This window comes from Mus caroli, unplaced genomic scaffold (assembly GCF_978045245.1).
Source record: "Mus caroli unplaced genomic scaffold, Mus_caroli_1 scaffold_19, whole genome shotgun sequence".
Lineage (NCBI taxonomy): Eukaryota > Metazoa > Chordata > Mammalia > Rodentia > Muridae > Mus > Mus caroli.
The window spans coordinates 78764251-78786120 of record NW_028227274.1 but is presented as its reverse complement, the minus strand read 5'-3'; the positions used below and the strand labels follow the sequence as shown (position 1 = coordinate 78786120).

The following is a 21870-nucleotide window of genomic DNA, read 5'->3' as shown; positions in this document are numbered from 1 at the left end:
TTACAGTAAAGGGGTTTTTGACAAGGATATCAAACCATTTGATGAGAATGAAGACTAACCTTTTAAACAAATGTTACTGAGTCAGTTGCATATTCATATATATATATATATATATATATATATATATATAATCAAACAATACCAAACACAACAGTGCGTGCACATAAACTCAAGTTGATTGTATACTCAAAACTTTTTAGAAATTTTTGAAAAATCTTAAGACTTTCATTGGATTAGTCTTAACGATGACATTAAAAACCTGACAAGTTGATCTTCATCCAAAATCAGCACTGTTGTATTTCAAGACATCACTGTAAGAGGAAAGACGAAGATGAGCAATGGCTGCCCAGGACCACACAGCAAGCTGGTCAAACTCTCCACAGTCTATAAAGAATGCTTACAGTTCGGCTCAAACTTCCAGAGATCTGAAAGCCATTTCCATATGCAGTCATGGGCCATAAGATGGTATTGAGCCAAATATGAGACAATGGCCCACAAGGTTATGTCACTCGGGGATGTGATCCTATGGCTCCTATAGTGCATATAGGCACATTCTATAATTTCCTCACCTTGATGAAACTACCTAAAGGCACAGTCAAAATATCTCCTCATGCCGTTGAGTAACACACAGTTACATATCATTAGTCATTATGGGATGCAAGTTAAAAGTCACAGCAAGATAATACGTAGCAAATTTTGTAGAAGACATTGGGAAAATGGACTCCTGACTTACTACTGATAAGAGTTGGGTAGAACAGAGACCGACAGCTTTTTAAAAGCTAAAGTAAGTTTACTGTATAACCCAACCGTTTCCTCCTAAGTGGTGCAAGTATTCCTTGGCGTTCTTTAGACCAGCTACAACATCCAGCAACTGGTGAACTGTCAGCAGCGTGGTGGTCCTCCCACAGATTCAGGAAATGGGCACTGGGTCACGTTGGGCTCAGATGGACTCGGAAGCTTGGGGTTGAGTGACGGATGATGGGCAAATGGGTCAGTGCTCCGTGGTCCATGTGTATCGACCGTCTTTGAAAGGACGGTGGACAAAGACCCACCGAAGTGAGAACAAGGCAGCCTCTTCCAGGAGTCTTCCGAATCACGTACCAAGACCACATAACTTTAAGTTGGATGAGGTGGCGCGTGACTGTAATCTAGAAGGCTAAGGCCAAAGGATTGCTGTGAGTTCAAGGCCAGCCTTGCCTACACCTACAGGGAAGACCTTGTCTTAAAAAAAGAAAGAAAGAAAACCAAATGATTAAACTTGTCAATTTACTAAAAGAGAGAATTACACCGTATGTGAAATATGCTTCCGAGAGTCTAATGGGACCAGGGTTGCAGATCAGAGTCTTCTAGCTTTGTTAGATAAACACTGTGTGTGATGTGTAGAGAGGCTCACTTTGGGCTTATGTGTGTGGCATAGAACACCTCCTGTGGTCCTGCTTGGCAGACCTTCTCTGTTTCTGCATGTGAACCCACTGCGATGGCAGATGTTCTCATAGGACATGAGCCTGGGGGTCATCAGGCATCATAGAGTGTTGGGCTGACCTAAGGCTCGTTTGGGAAGCTAGGCAGAGGTGTGAACTCCTCAGCCTCGGTCTCACGGTGTGGGCTGATTGTGAGCTTTCTGACTCCAGTTCTGGGGCCTCTGCAATGTCTCTTTGATCGGCTGCACGGAATTTTGAAAAAAAACAAAAAAACAAAAAACAACCCTTTACTGTGTTGGATTTAAGTTTTGAAACAGGGCTCTTCCTTCCTTCCAGATTATGGAGTGGCCACTGAGACTTAGGGTGTCTGCCTCAGCAGCCCCTGGGTCTAGCAAGTCTGATATACAGGACAATAGGCCAGGCTTTCATACCCCCCAGAGGTTATCTGTCACCAAATGGCTTTGTTCCCATGCCACATTCAGTACAGGGAGCAGTCCCAGTCACTCCCGGGGAGGGGGAGTCTTATCAGCCCTGTTCCCACACTGTGAAGTCTTCTCAGATGTAGCCTGTCCCTATCAGGTCTTCCAGCTGTTGATTCAGATATGGTAGGAGGTTGGGGTCTGGAAAACACAGGAGCCAGGCTCAGGATCCTCCCAGAACAGGATGGGGGTAAGGAGGGAAAACTCACAGCTGTGTCTGATTCAGGGACGTGGGAGTGGTCCCAGCCTATGGGTGTTGAGTCCTTTGATGGTAGTGCAGGTCATTGCTCCAAAGAGCCAAGGCTACTTTCACATTCAAAGGCAGTTCTGCTATGCCCCTCTCCCCAGCCCAGGGCTCCTGCTTTTAAAGCCACTGGTTTGTTAATACCCCTTCTCTAGTTTCTGCTGTAAAGTGGACGGGTCTACGGTTCAGTCTCAGTTGTCTCCACAAATGACTTTACCAGGCTGTAAGTTCACCCAGCAAGGACTGGAAAATCCATGGCAGAGGCTCAGGAGCAGAGTTCCTGCAGCAGATCATGGCAAGAGTGTCTGAGCTGAGAGGAGCCCTTCACCCAGAGACAGGGTGACTTGGTGCTGTAGTCAACTGTGTTTTCAGCAGAATGGAGGTTGGGGAAAGAGGTGTGGTGTGTGTGTGTGTGTGTGTGTGTGTGTGTGTGTTCTGCATGCTGTTTGCTGCCTTTGGCTAGGCTCCTTGCTTTCACCGCATCAAGCTTAGACTCTCCTACATGCTCCACTTTCCTTTTTTTTTTTTCCACAGTAGCTGTTGCCAGCAAGCTGCAAACTACTGTATATCACTCCGGTTTAAGAACCTAAACTTTAAAACAAATTAAACTCTTGTTGACATTGTAATAAAACTCAGAACGCAGCTGAATGGCTCAGTAAAAGTGAACTTCAATTATTTTTGTGGATTTCGGACAGTTTCCTGGGTTTCCTAGACTCCAGCGTGGAGAAGTTATTTCCTTTTGGCAGATGGCTGGAGAGAGAGAGAGAAAAAAAAAAGGTGAAGGAATGGCAGGGGTGAGGTGGCAGGCGCTGGCGAGGGCTGAGGAGGAAGCCAGTCTCAGTCACCTGGATATTTGCTCTGGCCCGATCCATATTGTCTAGAGTTGGAGGGGGAGGGGAATAAGGAGTAAGGAGCAGCAGAATGTGAGTCTTTGGTGTGTTTTGACTGAAGAAAGGGGATCGGAGGGTTTGTCAAATCCTGCATGTTACCTAAGTGGTCATGCGGAACTAAAAAAAGTTAAAGGCAGTCTGCCTGCCTTTCTTGCCCAAACCCCAGTGAATAGATGGAGTAGCTTCCTCCCTTTTTCCCTCTCTGTCTCTCTCTGTGTCTCTGTCTCTCTCTGTGTCTCTGTCTCTCCCTGTCTGTCTCTGTATCTCTATGTCTCTCTGTGTCTCTGTCTGTCTCTGTCTCTGTTGGTGTCTCTGTCTCTCTCAGTCTCTCTCTGTCTCTCTGTCCCTCTCAGTCCCTCTCTGCATCTCTGTCTCTGTCTCTTTGTCTCTCTCCATTTGCTTCTTCCCCCTATATCTTGTCTCTGACTCTATTCCCCTTTCCTTGTATCTCTTACTGTCTCTTTATTGCTGTCTCTCTGTTCCTACCTCTCTGACTCTTGCCCTTCCTCCCTCCTCTCTCTCCTTCTCCCACACCATTTCTTTCATCATCATATTAACTGTAACATTCGATCGATTGATTGATTGACTTGATTGATTGAAGAGTATCTTTCTCTTGATGAATGGAAACAGTGTTTTCCCAGAACTGAGGACCAGCTTTCCAGCTTTCATGCTGTCTCCTGTCATGGTGCCCAGCACATGTGGACAGAGGTCGGCAGATTCATTCATGTAAAGAACATCTCTTGGGAGGTGTGGTGGGAATGGGCTTCTTACCTGAGTTCCAAGCCAGAGGTGCTGGCCTCCACACGAGACCCTTGTGCTCCCTTCCCCAGCAAGCCACTTCCTGTCTCCTCCTTCTGCTTCCTGTTTCTCTGCTTTCAAAGGCCAAGCTGGAAATGGGGTTCGTGACCTTCCGTTCATAATGTGCTAATGTTCCTGAGGCACCAGCCATGGATGGACTCAGCTCCTCTCACAGCTGGTTCTGGGCCCAGGTTGCCACCTCTCTGATACCTACGAGTTGGGCAAGCTGAGAGCTGACCCGTCAGACAGGGATCTGGCCATGGGTCAGAGGTGGGCTTGCAGCTCAGCAAATGCCTTGTGTACTCATCTGGAAGCTAGGAGAAGGCTCCGGGACTTTCCTCATGCCTTGCTGCCCACAGGATCTGTGCAGACATGGGTTTCTCTTTATTCTGCCTGATGGCCAGGACTTGATTCACTCAGAGATCTCTGACAGATCATCTAACCATGCTTCTATATGTGAACAAACCTTGAGTTGGTGTCTCCAGTTTGTGAAGAAGGGGCAAAGGAGACTGAACTCCCCATGCCCTGACTCCTCTCCTAGACTCTGTCTCCATACATAGTGTGGGGGGGTGCAGGCGGGTGTAGATGGTCTCATTTTTCCCTGTCTTCTTTGCCTTTACTTCCCTGTCTCCCTTCTCTCCTTACCCAGGAGTACCTACATTCAAAGTTTGTTTCCTCACTTGGGGTACTCCTATCTCCCCTGTCTCCTCAGAGATCCCTGTCTTCTCACTGGATCTCAGTCAGGGCAGCTAGCCACTCACTGTGTGTGGCCTGTGGAAACCCCTATGCTACCTAGGCCAAGGCAGCCTACTCACAAAGCCTCTCAGAATGCCTCTGGATCTCTGGACCTCAGGCCAAGTCCAGGTAGCCTGTGAACTAGTAATCGTTTGCTCTCTGTATGTTCGTCTTTATTCTGAAGGTGTGTTTAAGGTTCCTCGGAGATCAAATTTAAGGGAGCGGGGAATGCTAAAATCAGAGAACACTGCCAGGAGGCCTTCAGGAGAAATTCCACAAATGGAGGCACTACATAGATGATAGATGATGGGGTGGTGACTGCACCAGCTTAAGCAGATAGATGGATTGTGAAGCCCTACTCTGCTTCTGGTTCCAAGCCTCAAGGAAGATCTGCTGCAGCCCTGACTTCACCCCTGTACTGTTGCCTATATTGTGCCCACAGACAAAGTGGCCCACAAACAAGTGCTGTCATTACATATCAGTTACAAAACCAAAATCCAATCCTGAGAGAGAGCTCGGTCAGTTAAGCACTTGTGGAGAGGATCCGAGTTCGGTCCCCAGTGCCCTCGTAACACGGAGGCTCATGGAGATCCCTGTCATTCCAGCACTAGGGAGGCAGACAGACAGACGGATGGATGCCTGGAGTTCACTAGCCAGCCAACCTGGCTCGCTTGGCAAGTTTCCAGCCAATAAGGGACCCTGTCTCAAAATAAGTTGATGGCATTCAGGAATGATAGCTGAGATTATCCTCTGGCCTCTGCATGTATTTATGTGCACCCCCCCCCACACACACACACACGCACACACGCACACACACACTGCTCAAGCCCCTTTGACATCACCATTGTAGGTCTATGAGACTGTCGGATCTCTGACCCCTCTGGAAGCTAGGTGGAGATAATGAGACTAGTTTAGAAGTTCCACACCCAAAACCTGAACAATAGGTGACAGGGAGGGCTATACTCACTGTCCCCATGAGTCAAGATTAGGGTCAAGCTCCCAGCTTTGGATATGAACGATCTGAGATCGCAACAAAACAGGCATGCTGGATGGGTGGGTGGGCTTCCCAGAAGACCACCATCGCCCGCTGGCCCCAGATCCCTGTTGGCTCAGGGGTGGGGGCTGTGGTGAAGGTGGCTCTGGGGACTGGCCCTCTCCAAGCAGGCTGATAAATCTAGGAGCAGTGGATGAGGTGTAGGAAGCTTTCAGGGCAATGTATGTTCCAGCCTAGGGCCCCTCCATGTGATGTCTCACTGGTCCCTGAGACCCGTGCTCAGACAAGGCTTGCCCTATAGCTAGGGCTGGAGATGATCCTTAAGACCCATGATCTTTGGGAGCCAGGGTCCTGCATTGAGGCCTGGTGTTGGACAGTTGCTAGTGGCGTGCATTAGCACACAGAGTCAATTAGAGCAGGTGCACACCGGCCGGTTCTGTTGATTTGATTTAGGTCTGAGGAAGGCTCCAGTAATGTGCAATTACAAAGAACTTAATGGCCCTTTCTACCGAATGCAACCTCCACGGCACCTAATATACTTTGATGAATTGCTCATTATGTGCTGTGTTGGAATAACCTCTGTAAAGATTAATAATTGGATAATCAATACAAAAAATTCAATCTTGGCAATTTTTTTTTCTCACTCCAGGGTCAATATGTGCTCAAGATCACAGGGTCTCTCTCTTGCCTGCTTGTTTCTGACTCTTCCTTCCCTCTCCTCGATTTCCAAGTTAGCAGTCTCTGCTTTCTGTACAGGTCTCAGAATAATGAAGCAGGGACTGTGACAGGTCACGTTTGCCCAGCAGTTGGTGGCTGGGCCAATTTGCCTTCCAAGTGGCTTCCAGTAGGGCATAGAGGGGCACACAGGATCCCTGAGGTGTCCTGTCATAGGGGCTTATGAGAATATGAGGATCAGGCATGGGGGATGGGCAGCCTTTGAAGATGGCCAGAAAGGTACCATAACAACATGGTGTCCTAGGTACCATAAAACAAGCAGAAGCTGTACAGGGAGAGAAGTGCCCTACATCTGGGTGCTGGAGGGCAGCCTGCAGAGCTGAGCAGGATACACAAGTTGTATCCTGGGGTGCCTGGCTGTGGCCCAGGAAGGAGCAGCCTTGGTAGGAGTCAATATAGGAGGGATCCCTTGGCAAAGGATTGTAACCTATCCAAGCTCAGATAGAAGAGCTTGATATACCGCTGGAGCCTGCAGGGACATCAGCAGAAACCCACTAGTCAGGGTGAAGGAAAGTCACAGCCAGAGATGAGGAGCCCTCCTTCTCTACCCCTAGTGATGAGAGAGAAAGACAGGGAGCCTGGGGCTGCCAGGCCTGGGGGGGGGGGGCGGGGGCGAGTTCTCTTAGACAGGAAGTTCTGCACCCCAAGGTATAACCACAGCCATCTGGACTTTAGCTGAGATTGAACCCAAGCCCCTGGGAGGAGGTAAAGATGGGCTCACGAGCTGGAGATGGTGATATATACCTTCAGTCCCAACACTCACGAGGCAAAGGCAGACAGGTCTCTGTGGGTTTGAGGCCAGCCTGGTCGACATAGTGTGTTCTAGTCTACTCAGTGCATAAGAATAATGAGACTCTATGTCCAGTTACTTTATGAAAACAGACAGCTATGGTGGCACATGCCTGTAGTCCTAGCATTAAGGAAGCCCAAGAAAGAGGGCCACACTCTCCAACCCCAGAAAAGTGGAATAAAATGGCCACTTGCTATGAATACCCTTACTGTGGACGTCCGATGAACCCACACATACATCCTGTGCCTCTTGGCTGCATGGGTCCACAGGGCCTTTGCCTAAGAGGCAGGAGTTGAAGTAGTAATATGTTCAAAAAACAGCTCCATAAAACCCACGCTGCTCACTCAAGATGGGACTAGGAAGTGAGATCTGCATGAGCATCATTTGAATGCCCGTTTCGGTGTCCGAGGAAGGCCCAGGCAAGCTATGTCAACCCCCACAGACTCAGCAATCAGGCCCAACTCCCGCTCTGAGGTGACTCATGCTACGTGGATGAGTGGTGGCTTCAGACAGTCCCAGGGCTTGGAATCTCTGCAGTCAGTATGTGTGTCAGGCTCTAAAGCTGTGGGGCTGGAGGGTAGCAGTGTCCTGCTCAGCTTAGTCTTTGTACCGGGATTGAGATCTCTTGGGGAAGTCAGCAGCCTCTTCAGCCTTTGCGCTCACCCATCCTCCTTCCCCAGTACCGTCTGCTCCCACATCCCGAGAGAGAGTCATCACACATCCCCAAACCTCAGCCAGAACATCACCTTCAGCCTCGAGATTTCAGTTTTTAAGAAACCAATTCATGAGGCCAGAGACATGGCTCCGCGGTTACGAGCACTGGCTGCTCTTCCAGATTCCCAACACCTACATGGCTGCTCACAAGTATATGCAACACCAGTCCCAGGGAATCTGATACCTTCTTCTGGCTTCCGCAGGTACTGCACGCATGTGGTACAGAGACACACGCAGGCAAAACACTCATACATGTAAACTATAAGTAAAGAAAAATGAAACAAACTCATCATCGCTTCCTGGGATTTGGGCAATGTCTGGCACATTTTGAAAGTGAGGAAAATGGAAAATGTGTTTTCCTGGAGGGCATGCGTTTGGCCTCCTGTGGGGCAGCAGAGGAGAAATGTGTTTAGGACATCTTGCTGAGACATAAGAACAGACACAGTTTCAGGCTCTCCTGATCTCCTCTGTGGACAGCAACAGGAGGATGGATCAGTCAGGACCCATGAGTGCTCTGACTTTCCTCATGCTCGTAGAAGGCATGGATGGAGCAGAGTCCCCCAGCCCAGGTCACTATGAGGAGCAGGGGGCCCGTGGCTCAGAAAGGCGGAGGGTGTCAAGCCATAGGGCAGTGCCAGGTCCTAAAAGTTGCAGGTGTGGCACCGACATCGCCTTCACCTCATGGGGAGTGGGTCAGTTACATCAAGAGGTAGATGAAGAAGTAGATGTGTGTTACCAATCAGTGTGTGTGTGTGTGTGTGTGTGTGTGTGTGCGCACATGTGTGTGCGTGCACATGTCAGGAGTCAATCTGAGGTGTCATTTCTCAGGAGCCACCAGCTTTGCTTTTTTGAGAGAGAGAGTCTCTCACTGGCCTGGACTTTCTGGTTGACTAGTGAACCCCAGGCACCCTCCTGTCTCTGACTCTTCACCTCAACATCTGGTGCACACCCTATTTGTGGGGTCCTGGGGTTTGAACTCATGTCCTCACACTTGCATGACAAGCACTTTACTGACATCTCCTCAGCACTCTGGTGTCTTCTTGGAGAGGCGCTAACCTTCAAATGAGAGTGGTCCCAACCAACATATGACCAGTAAGTCAGGTTCCCACACCAAGGACAGACATGCGCCTACTTCATCTGCCCTGCCAAAGGCCAGGGCTGCTGGGTTGTTCAACATCAAATCCCAAAGTCTTTCTCTGCATCTTTTTGTAAGTGACTTATTTGCTTACCAGAAAGAAAGTGATCACCCCTGACAGAATTACTGATAACCTCTTAGATAATCTGAGGCTCTAGTTCAAGGTCAAGTGAAGCAGGCCCTACCTCCAGTAAGCATAGGAAACAGGCAGTCTAGAGCTGTCTGCTTTGCTGACAGCAGACTTTCTAAAACCCAGCACCTGAGGCCTCACACTTACCGCTGCTGAGGACACTGAGCTGGGGTCTCCCCAAGCTCCAGGTGGGGTTCAGGCTACTGGGGTGCAGCTACCTTGACTTCTTCTCACTCCATATTTCAAAACAGCACCCTGTGAATCCCACTGTGTCTTCCGATGTGCCAAGAAGGAAAGAGAGCCTGCCATTGCCCTTGTGCCAAGACCCTGGCCTGTGCTGAACAGGCCAGAGCAATTTGAAGAAGCTAAAGTGGAAATTCATACTGGTCGCTCTCTCTTCGGGGTCATAGACTTTAGTTTCACTTAAATTTTTTTTTTGTGGGGTTTGGTTTTGTTTTCTTTTTCAATTCCGTTAATTCTGTTGAATGGTAATTTCATAATTTGGGGAGATATGTGTTTTGTGTTTTCTAACAACACCAGGAAAGCCCTGGAAAAAAAAAAAAAGGAATTGCTGGTGGCTTAATGATGCTGTTGAGTAATTGCTGAACGGAGCTTGGCACAGATATAAGAGCAGCGCAGATGATATGGAAACATTCTCCAGCCTGCATCAGCTGGATGGCCAGGCCTGTGGAATCTCCCGCCACGTGGCCAGCCCCGCTGGAGTTTCCACACGTCTGTCTGCGTGCTCGGGAGTTTTCAGGCTAAATAGGGAAGCAGGCTACCTACGGTAGGAAAATCATTCCGTCTTAACGGCTGACAGTCCCGCGGAGCAGCAGCGCCCGTCAGCACGAGCCCGGCTCCAGGTGGAGGGTCATGTTTTATTAAAACCGTGACTTGTTGTCACTTGTCCTTCCGCTGTCCCTCTCTCCCCTTCCGAAAATAGCAAGCCCCGTGGCGGTGGCTTATTATGATTAAAAGATAAAAATAAGCGGAGGCCGAGATAGGCGCAGGACACAGAGGGAAGATGGCCGCCTGCTTTTTCATGAAAGTTTAGAAGCTGGGCTACTTACCCCTGCTTCCCAAAGCAACTTTGAGAAAAACAGAATCTCCGGGCCACATTCGGACATGCTGAAAGTGTGCATTTTCCATGCTGAGGGGGTCATGGCACACATTGATAACTCGTGTCCCCTGCCTGGTTCACAGACCCGGCTACTGGGCAGTTATGTGCATGCAGTCTGCTGGACACAGGATGGCGACCGATCCAAGTGTGCACTTGTGAAAGCATCTCCACCGTAGACTCTCTAGAGCAGAGGTGTTCAATTTCCCCCATGCTGCGACCCTTTAATACAGGTCTTCGTGCTGTGATGACCCCAAACCATACATTTGTTTTGTTGCTACTTCCTAGCTGCCATTTTGCTAATGTGAATAACTCATAATGTAGAGATCTGATATGCAGGAAAGCTGAGATGCAATTCCCAAAGGGGTCTTGACCCACAGGTTGAGAACCACTGCTCAAGGAGGCCATGCCTTCTGGAGAAATCTAAAAATTCTAGGAGTGTGGACCCGAGCCACCCCTGGATGGCTCCAGTATGCTGTCAGTGGGATAAACACATCTCCTCCTCCGGCTTCCTGCCCTCTGACCTCTAATTCACACGGCCGTTTCTTCCTTAGCTCCTGTGTCATGCAGTACTTCATGTAAGGCCAGAGTCGGTATACACAGTATCTAGAAACAGCAAGAACTCTTCACGCAGCAGCTCACTGAGAACACAGAGAGGCAAATGCATGTCGCATCCCCCCTGGAAATGAAAGTTAAGGCAGCGGAAATGTGTGCTCACAGAGAGTTTCAACCACCGTCATTACAGGCCTCGCTCATTCCAAGAACTGTTACATTGTAAGCGTTCGAGGCGGCCAATACGAGACGCTTGTTAGAGGTTGGTTATTTAGGAATTGAACCCAGCTTTAGGTATTTCTGGTTCTGCTCACTTAAATCACTCTCCTCTTAGGCTCCAGGCTCTAAGTTTAGCCTCAGGTTTTAGCTAAAGGTGCATTTTCTGGGAAGGTTAACAGATACTTTTTGTAATTATCTTTTAGTCATAGGAATGGGAGAGAATGCCCTTCCTGTCTGGGTTTACTCTTTACAGAGTTATTTTGGCTTCTCTTAAAAATAAAAATATTCTCAATTGAAGAACTCTGGGAAAAACATGCATTTTTTTTTCTGTCCCTCGGAGGAAAATGGAGTCAGCAAGTGACCATGGCTTTTTGTGGTGTGTGTTTATTTATGCAGTGGGTCAACCCATTGGGAAGGTCTATGGGGCCCCCAACATGGTCTGCTGTGGGGTTCCGTGGAAAGGATGCAGACAGAGCTCTGAGGAAAGCCCTCTACTCAGAGAAGATGCCCTCGTGCCTGCAGGCAGCCCCTGCTGAGGGTCCTGGGTTCCTGAGGCTGCAGTCACTCACTGTTCCTTTCCAGGTTGGAGCCAGTGTCACTGGTGTCACTGGTGAAGAGGTGGTAGGCTTTGTGTCACTAAGTGAGCAATGTCTGTGTTAGCAGAGAAAAGTGTTTGGATACCACAGCTGTGGAGTTTGGTTTGGTTTGAAAAAGCCTGGCCCTTATCTATGTTAATTAAACGTTTTAAATGCGAAAGCAACCGCATCACATGGCCTGAAGTTGATGAACCAGAATTCTAATTCTTTACGTTTGAATCTAGTGTCTGAGAGTGAGAATCAGGCATCTGAATATCACCCAAAATGTTTTTACCTGTCTCTCCCGGTTCCTCATTCCCCAGGCTGTGGGCGGCCCCCTCCCCAGCGCGGTGGAATTCAACTGGCCTCTTAATGAGTTTGGGTCACTGCTCAGCCTCAGACAGTCCCACCAAGAAAGAGGGACAAATGGAATTCGTGGGCATGTGGGTGGCCAGGTAAAGGCGGCTCAGCTCTGTCAAATCACCGTTTTCCCAGTTCGCCCAGATCTCATGGCTGCGTCTGACAAGAAAGAGGCTTACAAAGCTAACCTTAGCACTGACCTGAAAACCAAGCACGGATATTTGCTCTGATAACCAAGACACACATGTCCGTACACAGCTCGGAGTCTGGAGGATAACATATGCAAGCCCAAGGGGAGGCTGACAACCTTTGGGTGGCCATTTTGAGCCCTGTGCACAGACTTGGCTGTGGAGTGCGGTTTTGTCCTGCTTTGCATTCGATTCAGACCTTGTGACTTCCAATCTTCTGCCGGGGCCTTTCCGTTTTCCCCCTGACAGTCAGCAACTAGAAAAATTCACCAAAGAACACTAGCACCCTTGTGACTGTCACAGCCGAGGACTTGGATGAGTGCGGTGGGCATGCGCCACCATTTTGTCCTGGAAAATACTTATAGTCACTGAGGAGTCACAACCACTCGTCCCATGACAGTCTGGGAGCTGAACACCCGTGGGCTGCTTCCCACCTGTCTTGCCTTCCCTATCCACTTGAGGACCAGCCAGCCTGACCACTAGGGTTTGTCTTCAAAGTTAGATTCGTAGTGACATAGGACGGCTCCTGAGAGCCACACAAGATGAGCCTCATGAGTTGGTCATCCCATACATGGTGGCCACTCGAGGACATTAGATGACTTAGGAGGGAAGCGAGGCAGTGGAAGCAGGCAGCCATCACCCCTGATTGGAGACGTTCACTCAGGCGCCATTTCTTTCTCCATTAGATGCCTGAAGGATATTTTAAAACAAAAGGGGTCAGGGGGAGCCTGGTGCCAGCTGCAGCCTTCACTGCCACACCTCCCAGGGCTGTTTTCCCAGACCCAGGGCAGGTTTTCTGAGGAAAGGTCTTCTCACTGGTTACTGGAGTTTGAATGAGGCCCCACCTAGCCTGTAGGCGCTCTCAGGAAATCTGTGGTAGAGCTGTGCTTACTACAAACAGTGCCAGGGTATTTTCGCACAGGCATATGGTGGGCTTAAGGTTTCACCTTCTTCCTGGGGTTCTTTGGTACCGCTATTCTGGTCACAGGACATCCTGCATCTCGGTGATACACTAGATGTCAGAGCTCAGGCTTTCCTCTGGGACCATTACTTTCTGCTGCAACTCACAGTGGGATCCTTGCTGCTCTCTGTGGAGTCCCACAGCAAACACCTATGTTGCCAGTTTGCAGGACTGTTGCTAAGGTGTGTGAGGTGGACTGAATTGAGCCCTCAAAGGGCAGATCTGGAAGAGGTCAAGTTTTAAAATGAGGCAGGAAGCAGAGGTGTTCCCACTGAGAAATGGTGGGATCCTGTACAGTGAGAGCCTTCCTTTCAAGCTTCCTTCAAATTCATTCCCGACTGTTCACGCCAAGGAGTGTACCCGTCGGACTTAACCCCTCCACACTACAGCAGTGCGAATGAAGTTCATGAAAGAGGATGCTAGCAACATATTCTCTTCAGCACCAATTTAACTACCTGCATCTCTGGGGTGTATTTGTTCACTGGCTGTCTGCCCAGTAGAAGAGAGATGCTGACTCTAGAACTGTTTGACAGCTCAGGCTTCATGTGGGCCTTTGATTGCCTACCTCAGTCTGCCTACCTTTGACCTAAGCACGGGAGAGCTGACTAAATCAAACCAATGCCCCAGCTTTTTATCCCATCAGAGGTCACCATGAGCTGGCAATAAGGGGCATGGCGGGCACTCTGTGGTTTGTTCCAGTTTAAGAGATGCAGTTGGCAGGGAAAGAGGACCGGGACTCTGTGCCTCGGGGAGCTCTGCAAGTTAAATAAAACCTTGAAGATAGGAGATAGGGAGAGAGAATTGGGAGGGTGGAAGAGGCCACAGGATCTCAGAAGCCTGTACCCCCCCTTTTGCTCTCTGTCACTTTCTCAGCGGGCCCTGAGCCACCAATCTAGGCTTTTCCTGAGTTTCCTGCTGCGGTGGACTTTTTAAAATTCTCATCTAACCCTGTGGACTTTGCGCGGGAACACAGGCAGCACAGACCCAGCTCCAGCTCCAGGGGTCACAGCGTCATCACTGGCAACAATAACCACTTGACCTTCTTTGGAGTCTCTCCATAAAAGAACAATGGTTCAAACTGGTTACTTTATATCTGCCTTTTTCTCTCGGATGATTGCTACAAGCACCTCCCCTCCCCAGTACAGACAGGAGCCTAGACGCCCCCAAAAGGTGAAACATGACGGCCAAAATAATTGTTCATTCCTTAAAGCTTGACTACGATGACGACGGAAGGCCCTCCCTGGACTCTAGAAACCAGGAATTCAGAGACTTTCCCGAAAAGCTTTCTCCTTCAGAGGCTGAGCTAGAGGCAGCCATGTGTCTGCTCTTGGAATACTGGTTGGCTTACAGTCTTCTCTGCAGTTACATACAAACCCACAAGTGACCAAAGATCTGGCTCTCTTGGGCACCTGAAAGTGTGGGAAAGCACAGTAGTCTCACGTGGGGGTGGGGTGGGGGGGGGAGGACTCTACCTCACTTGGGGAGGACTCTACCTCACTTGGGGAGGACCTTTCTTCTGCCTAGCGGGTGATTTGCACAGCCAAGAAGCCCCTGTGCGAGGCTCAGAACTTCTTTTAAGATTTCCAGGGGCTACCAGCACAGGCAGAGAGCTACGCCTGCACTTTCAACTCTTTAGTTTTTATACTTGAAGAAAAAAAAAATGCTGACTTTCCATTTCTCTCGATTCCAGGCATGCACGCAGGGGAGGGTGTGAGTGTGGGTGTGTAGATGTGATGAATAGGGACACACACAGCCTGTGGGCACATCCCAGGTTATGGTACCAACTCAGAGTGCCACACGCATAGAGGGAGAAAAAAAAAAACAATAGTTTCCACCTTAGGAGCATTTTAAAGAAAATCAAATATAAGGGAAAAAACCTTCTTACTTATTAAATTGAATTGTGGTCTAACAGTTTGCCACATCCTGTTAGGGGACATCTGACTAAGTGAGCAGAGGTTCCTCTTTCAGGCAAGTCGTAAGGGTCACATGTCACCTGCAGTTCAAAACACCTCTATAAAGAGATGCCTTCGTGTTAGTGGAAAAGCTGAATAAGAAGATGGAAATTATCAGTGGAGAGAAGACACGGTGGGAACTCGTGGGTGTCATCACCACAGCTGTATCAGAGAGAAAGCCACCCCAAGGGAACCAGCAGAACCAGGGATACGTGGGCTGGCAGGGACCCGGGTGGTGACCTCATGGAAAAGAAAGTGGTGGCAGGGAAAGAATGGGGGGTCAGTGGTTGGTCAGGAAAAGAATAGGGGGGGGTGTCAGTCATTGGTCAGCCATCTGTTAACCATACCACCTCAGTGTGTCCCTTACCCACCTATAAAATGAAAGTACAGGTGACTTCACGGACATGTTCTATAAATAGTCCTGTGGCGTTTATTTCATGGTTGCAGCACTCTCTCTCCCTGCAGAGTGGGATGCCATTAGAAAGCAGGTGTCCATCTTCAACGTCCCACTCAGTCCCGTAGGCAGCTCTGGGGAATGTCTTACTGTGGAGTATGTTTGTGTGAGCATGTTTGTGTGAGCGTGATTGTGGAACGTCACGATCCTAACTAGACACTGCAAGTCAGGGGGACAGTGGGATGGGAACAGTAGGATAGACTTCTAGCCACAAGCATCGGGGCAGGCAAGCTGGTCAGTGACCTGAACCCAGACAACAGGTGCACAACGACAGGCCTTGAGCTCTCCTGAGAACTCAGTGTTCAGCCCCAAACAAGAAAGCCCAGTAGACATTTGGTGGCTTACTGCTGCCTCCAGCTGGGGACCCGTGTGGCTGACGACCACTGAGTAATTTCCCATCTCTCAGTAGGGCTCTCCCTTTGAGGTTCAGGTGCCCCAGTGGACAGCAGGGGAAAGCCCACACCTCATGTTTCTTCCTCTTTTACCTTCAAAGCCATTTCTTGTGGTCTTGTCAGGCCCAGAAGCATCTCAGCTGCTCTGCTCAATGCCTGACCACCCGTCATCCTCATCCCTCAGAATTCCCATCCATCGTGATTGCTCTTCGGACCTTTTTGCCACATTGTTACCACATCCTCAACCATCTCTCATGGACCACCACCACCTACCTCAGGCCACACAGTTACTCCTCAGACTTCTCTCTTCCCATTGTTCGATCCCCCAGGCTTCTCTCTTAAATTGTCCTGATTCCTCGGAGCTCCTTGTGTCTTATATCTTAGTGTTTCTCAGACTCACTCTTCTCTCATCAGCAACACTCCTCCTCCGTCCTCCATGTGTGTGTGTGTGAGAGAGAGAGAGAGACAGAGAGACAGAGAGAGACAGAGACAGTGACAGAGAGGGAGACAGAGACAAAGATGTATATGTGTGTGTGAGACAAAGAGACAGAAACAGAGAGAGACAAAGATGTACATATGTATGTATGTGTGAGAGAAAGAGACAGAAAGACAGAGACAAGGATATGTGTGTGTGTATGTGTGTGTGTGGAGAGAGAGAGAGAGAGAGAAACAGAGAGATAAAATGTGTGTATGGGTGCATGCCTATGGCATGTGTGGAGGCCAGAGGAAGATTAGGGCATCCCTCTTCATCTCCACCTCACTCCTGTGAAATAGGGTCCTATCACCTGACCTTGACTGGCAGCTATCCAGTCCCTGTGATCTTCCTGACCCTGTGCCCCACACTGCTGGGATTACAGGTACGCAGCCACACCTGGCTCTTTAACATGTGTGTGCTGTGCTGAGGATTTGAACTCCAGTCTTCACACTTGAGCAGTATGCCCTCTTACTCCCTGAACCTTGTGTTCAGCCCCTGCCACCCTACCTTGTCGCTCCTCATGCTTTCCCGGCTCTCCTCACCACCGTTGCTCCTCACATCCCCCCCTTCTTGTCACTACACCGCAGGCTTGCCTCATTTGTCTCAACCTTTCTCTTCACACCTCCTTCTCTTGTTACTATTCTTCAGACTCCCCTTCACCATTAAGCACCGCTAATGGGAGGATCGGTCTGTTGGTCCATCAGTCCTACCACTTAAATGGGCAACACAATGCGGGTTCTCTCCGTGTAGTATGTTTGAATGATGTCTGGCTTCTTGCACAGCGTCCAGTTAAAATGTATCTGGAGCACATGAAACCACTTCTGCCTCTGAACGGCAGCTCTGCTCCTAGTCTTGGCATTTCATACTCTACACACATCTTTCCCAGCCCCACATGTCCACCTGCTGCTCAGAGACAGTCCAGACCCCCAGGTGAGAGTGCTTGTCCACTCAGAATCCTGGTGCTCTCAAGGCTTGGGGACAGTGTGAGACAAATGGGGCTCCCTGGCAGTCAGACGAAGCTGTCACCGGAACAAAGATGGGTGTGGCACAGTGGAGGTTGCTGCGGCTTGTCTCCACCTCCACACAGACAGCCTCTGCACATAGCTCTGTGCTTCATCAAGTATCTAAGCCCTTCTGACTTGGCCCCAAGAAATCCTAATTTCAAGCAAGTCATTTTTCACCATGAAAGAGAGAGAGAGAACCCCTAAAGAAATGAAATATGTGGTCTTTCTTTGTCAGCTCTTCTTTGATTTGACTCTGAAGAAGTTGAATATAAATTAGACAGGCGCCTCTTACAAGGAGGGCTGTGCTAGTGGAAGGGGAAGAAGAGCTAACCGCCTCTTAATGCCGGGTATCCCTGACCTCTGCTGGGGAGCCAAACATGAAGCTCAAGAGGTTGGCAAGAGAAGAGTGAGAAACGCCGCTTGGACTCAGGAGGGCCTCAGGAGAGCCCTTTGACAGTGGCGTGTACTGCATAGAGCAGACAACCCTTGGTCCTCCTGGGGTCCCTGCTGCCTAGCTGCTTCTCAGGGCTGTGCAGACGCCCCGCACCCACACTCCAGTATCATGGAAAATGCTGGTAGCTAAGGAGCTCCCAGGGCGCACTCCAGGGACAAGTTGAGTCCTGATTGCTGGTCCCAGACCAGCCTGTGAGCACCTGGGCCTTGTTATTCCTCATTAGTGGCTGAGAAGTCACAGGGCCAGAGGGAGCGTGCCTGCCTTCTGGTATTTTCCACACCAAAGGGTGGGCCCTCTCCACAGTGCGCTTGGTGCTGTGGTCAAGGATCAATCCTGGAGCTCCACAGAGGCGCCCAGGAGTGCCCGCTGCCCCACCCCACCCCCAAGAAGCTGACCAGGAAGCAGCCATGGTGCCTATCTGTAAGTGTGACTTTTGAGGGAACAGTCCCAGGAGCAGCAAAACCACCGGGGCGTCCTGGAGCGGCGTGGCTCTGGTACAGGGAGCCTCGAGGTTATAAGTCTCTTGCCAGGCAGCCTTTTTGGGGCGAGCCGCCAGGCTTCCTCCTGCTATCAGTTCTCATGACACAATTCCTGGTTCCCCCAACTGCGTTGTTCTGTTATTGTTATTCTTAAAACTACTGCTGAGGAAGGGGTGTTGAAAGGCAGCTTAGGGAAGGGAGTGGCGATGAAGCGCACGCCCCCTGATGGCTCCAGGAAGCGTCCTCAGACAGGCTGGGGCCTCCAAGGGTGAGCTCCAGGGGCTTATCTAGGTGCAGGCGGGGGCTCCAGCCCATGGGGAAGGGAAGCCCAGGCGGTTCCGTGACGTCAGCATGGGTGCCCTGCCTTCCAACTCTGTTAGAAAAATGGGACGTGGTGACAGCCGCCCAGTGACATTTCCTATCTCAGTGTGGATCAGGTGGCTGGGCAGAGAGAGGCAGGGTGGAGAGGGAGGGATGTTGTGCTGTTTGCTAGCTAGCTTCTCTCATTTCCTGTCCATCTGCCAAAAATCACACGCTGATAGTGGCCATCACTGGCCTGTGGGGAACCAGTGTGACTTAACCCTCTTCAGAAAAACAAATGAAGTACCACAAAGGGAGGCCCACCGCCATGTTAGGTCTCAGTACCTTCTGTCTCCCCCACTGAGCACGTTCCAGGAGATGTTATGGTGTGTCAATGTTTTGTTTTACAAACTTATGGAACATCCTGGAGTTGACTCCCGTCCTGGAGATGGTGTTCTGTGGCATCGAAGCGTCACAGACGGAATATAACCCATTAGAAATGTAGTTGTTGGCACCCCTGCTATTGACTTGGAGGCTGGCAGTAAGGTACCATTTCCCTAATACTCTCTCCTCTCGTTTTCTTGCAGTAAATGAGATCATACGTAACGACCTCTCCAGCACGATCCCCCACTCCTAATTCAGCACATCGGAGCTGGCAGAAGCTGTGAGGAGTTGGCTCAGTGCAGACAACCGCGCTTCAGCAAGCGAGACTTTGATGAGATAAACTGGACCCACATCTGGTACCACTCAGAAATCCCAACTTACCGAACGAACGGAACGCGAGGAGCTTATGTCTGAAGAAGTAGCTCTCCAACAAGGACGGAGGAGCGGGAGAGGGGCCCGCTGCATCTCCTGAAAGAAACACCATCTCACAAAAGGAGAAGGGCTGGCCAGTGATGCCAGGGGCAGACGCTGGTCCACCGTGTGGCAGACTGGCCCCAAGCCTGACCCTCCTGCCCACTGGATCAAAACACTGGAAGTGCCTTATTTAGTCTGACCACACCAGGGCATATGGAAGTGAACACTGAATTTCCTACCATGAGAGTATTTGTGGGAGCCAAAGCTATTAAAGAACTCGTCCTTAGGAGGCTTTATCTTTTGTATTAATTGATAGGATTCTGAAGAGCCTCCTGCTTATCTCTAGCTTTTCTGGCTGCCCTACACAATTTGCCTGCCTTATCCAGTGCATTTTAGAGGTCTTCCAGCCTGTCTTCTCAGCTCTCTCATAGTCAGCCCCCTCCTCTGTGTGACTGAAACCACAGGTCTGTTATTAATAGCATGCTAGGATTCTTGTTCTTAATCCAGCTTTGAACATAGTGAAGGAAGTCGAACAGCACAAGACAGGGTCCTGGACAGAACAAAACCTGCCTGCTACAGGACAGAGCTTGTGTTTGCATGCATGTACATATAGGCATATATTTATGTATAGATGTCCAAGGACAGAGGTGGCAATGAGCAGTCTATGCCCACCAGGGGCCTTCCTTCTATGTTAGCAATAACCAGTATCCACCTTGAGAGTGCACCTCAGAGTCCAGACCCGGCTTCCCACCATCATGGTCTGTCCTTCCATCAGTGACTGAGCACTCTAGAGCTGTGCTCAAATGCCCATCGGCTACCAAATGGCAAAATCTGAAAGTGGCTGTAAATAACCATTACAGAAGGAGTGTAATATATTTGTTCAATTATAAGATTATTATTTCACAGAAGCCTTATAGCTCTCTGCTTCATCTAAGAAAACAATTACCAAAAAACAACGTTTCTAACTGCAGTCTGTGAACCGTGCGTTTTCAGATTGGTTACTGGTAACAGATAAGCTGGTATCCGCTCTGTGTAATTAGCTGCTTATTTCAGTTACTAGCAGTGACCTATTATTTCTTATAACCAAAAAAAGCATGGTTTAATTAAAACATGTTTAATGATCGTGCCTTAGGAGTTAATGCCCCCTTATGGAACATGCCTGAATTGCACCTGTGGCTGGAAGTTTGAAGTTACTCCCAGACAGATGGACTCATGACAGGAAAAGCTCTCTCACAGGAAGATGCATCTTTAAAATGTCTGTCTGTACGATGGTGGCTTACCTTTCCCAATTCACAGAAAGAAACGACTGTCTGAAAGTCATACTGAACGATTTCGCACGACTGTGAAGAGCTGGCGCGAGCTGCCTTGTACAGACATAGCTCCTGGCCGCCTGCAGGCTGCCTCCCGCCTGCCTCTCATCTGTACCCCATGTTTATTAGCATCATGGAGTTGCATGAAACATTCTTAGTAGACTGTCATCTGAAAGCAAGCGTTTGATATCTGTGTCAGCTATCTTTGTAGTTAGGAGATGGATCCAATAAAGCAGTATTTTTTTTCTTTTTTCCCTTTTTTTCCTTTTTTTTTTTTTTTTTTTTGCTGGGCAGTCTGTGTGAGAGTGGTTGTGGGTCACTCTGCTACATTGTGAGCGAACATAGGGCTCTGTAACAAGTGCTTTGCAACATGGCTCTGGCTGTTTCTGTGTCATCTAAACACAGGAAGAAAGAAGTGTGTCTTGCTCTTCCTGAGAGAGAGTGGATGTTTGGTGGTGTTCTCGGGACATTGTAAACAAAGCACTCCAAAACAAACAAACAAACAAACAAACAAAAAAACGCTCACCCAAGCTAGGTGGGGAGGGAACTTCTGCTTAAAGCCAAAATACTTTCACTCAGAGAGAGATTCTGGGCGAGGCTCTGACCACCCACATGCTCTCATGTTGCTTTAGCAGGAGAGTGTGTGGGCTTCAGATGACATAGTCAGGGCCTTCCCTCTCCACTTGCTCCACTGCTGCACGTCTCTTCCCCACACGGACCCCTCTTTAAGCTCTGGTAATCTCTACTGAGATTCTCACAGATCACGGGTACACGGGGCTGCCATTAGTATTAACAACTTTAAGTGTCTCCAAAACAATATTCTTCCTCCAGGACTCCAATACCAGAGTCCTTGGCTCCTTAGCTAGGAGGTTTACAGGGTGACTTGCATACTAGAGAAATCACTTGTAAGGTAACTAACGAAACCCGTATGTATTCATCTGGATAATCCCAGGATGCTACCTCGGGGTTATTAGATAGAAGTCAGCTTTGCCACAAGCTCACAGGGCCTGCCCAGCGGAGGGTGATGCGGGAGGAAACGGGCAGCTTATTATATCCAGAGCCTTTGATCTGTGGGTGAGTGGTGAGGCTCGGGTCCAGGATTCTGGGTCTAAGGAGCAACAGACTTGTGTGTGTGCAGAACAACCCTGAAGCTGCCTGTCCCCTGCTGTTTTGGGGACTGGCCCAGCTGGCCTTTGAGGATAGTGGCTTTGTGCA

The 21870-nt window shown here is 49.4% G+C and overlaps 1 protein-coding gene across 3 annotated transcripts in view; it reads left to right on the top strand.

Annotated features, from left to right (window-relative positions):
• Window positions 1-20907, top strand: part of Nfatc1 (nuclear factor of activated T cells 1) — a 106455-nt gene extending 85548 nt beyond the window's left edge. For all 3 annotated transcript variants that reach the window (XM_029471871.2, XM_029471870.2, XM_021150633.3), the window contains exon 10: window positions 19135-20907. In XM_029471871.2, coding sequence (XP_029327731.1) covers window positions 19135-19137 — 3 coding nt within the window. In that variant the 3' untranslated portion in view covers window positions 19138-20907. The remainder of the gene's footprint in view (window positions 1-19134) is intronic.
• The last annotated feature ends 963 nt before the right edge of the window (window positions 20908-21870 follow it).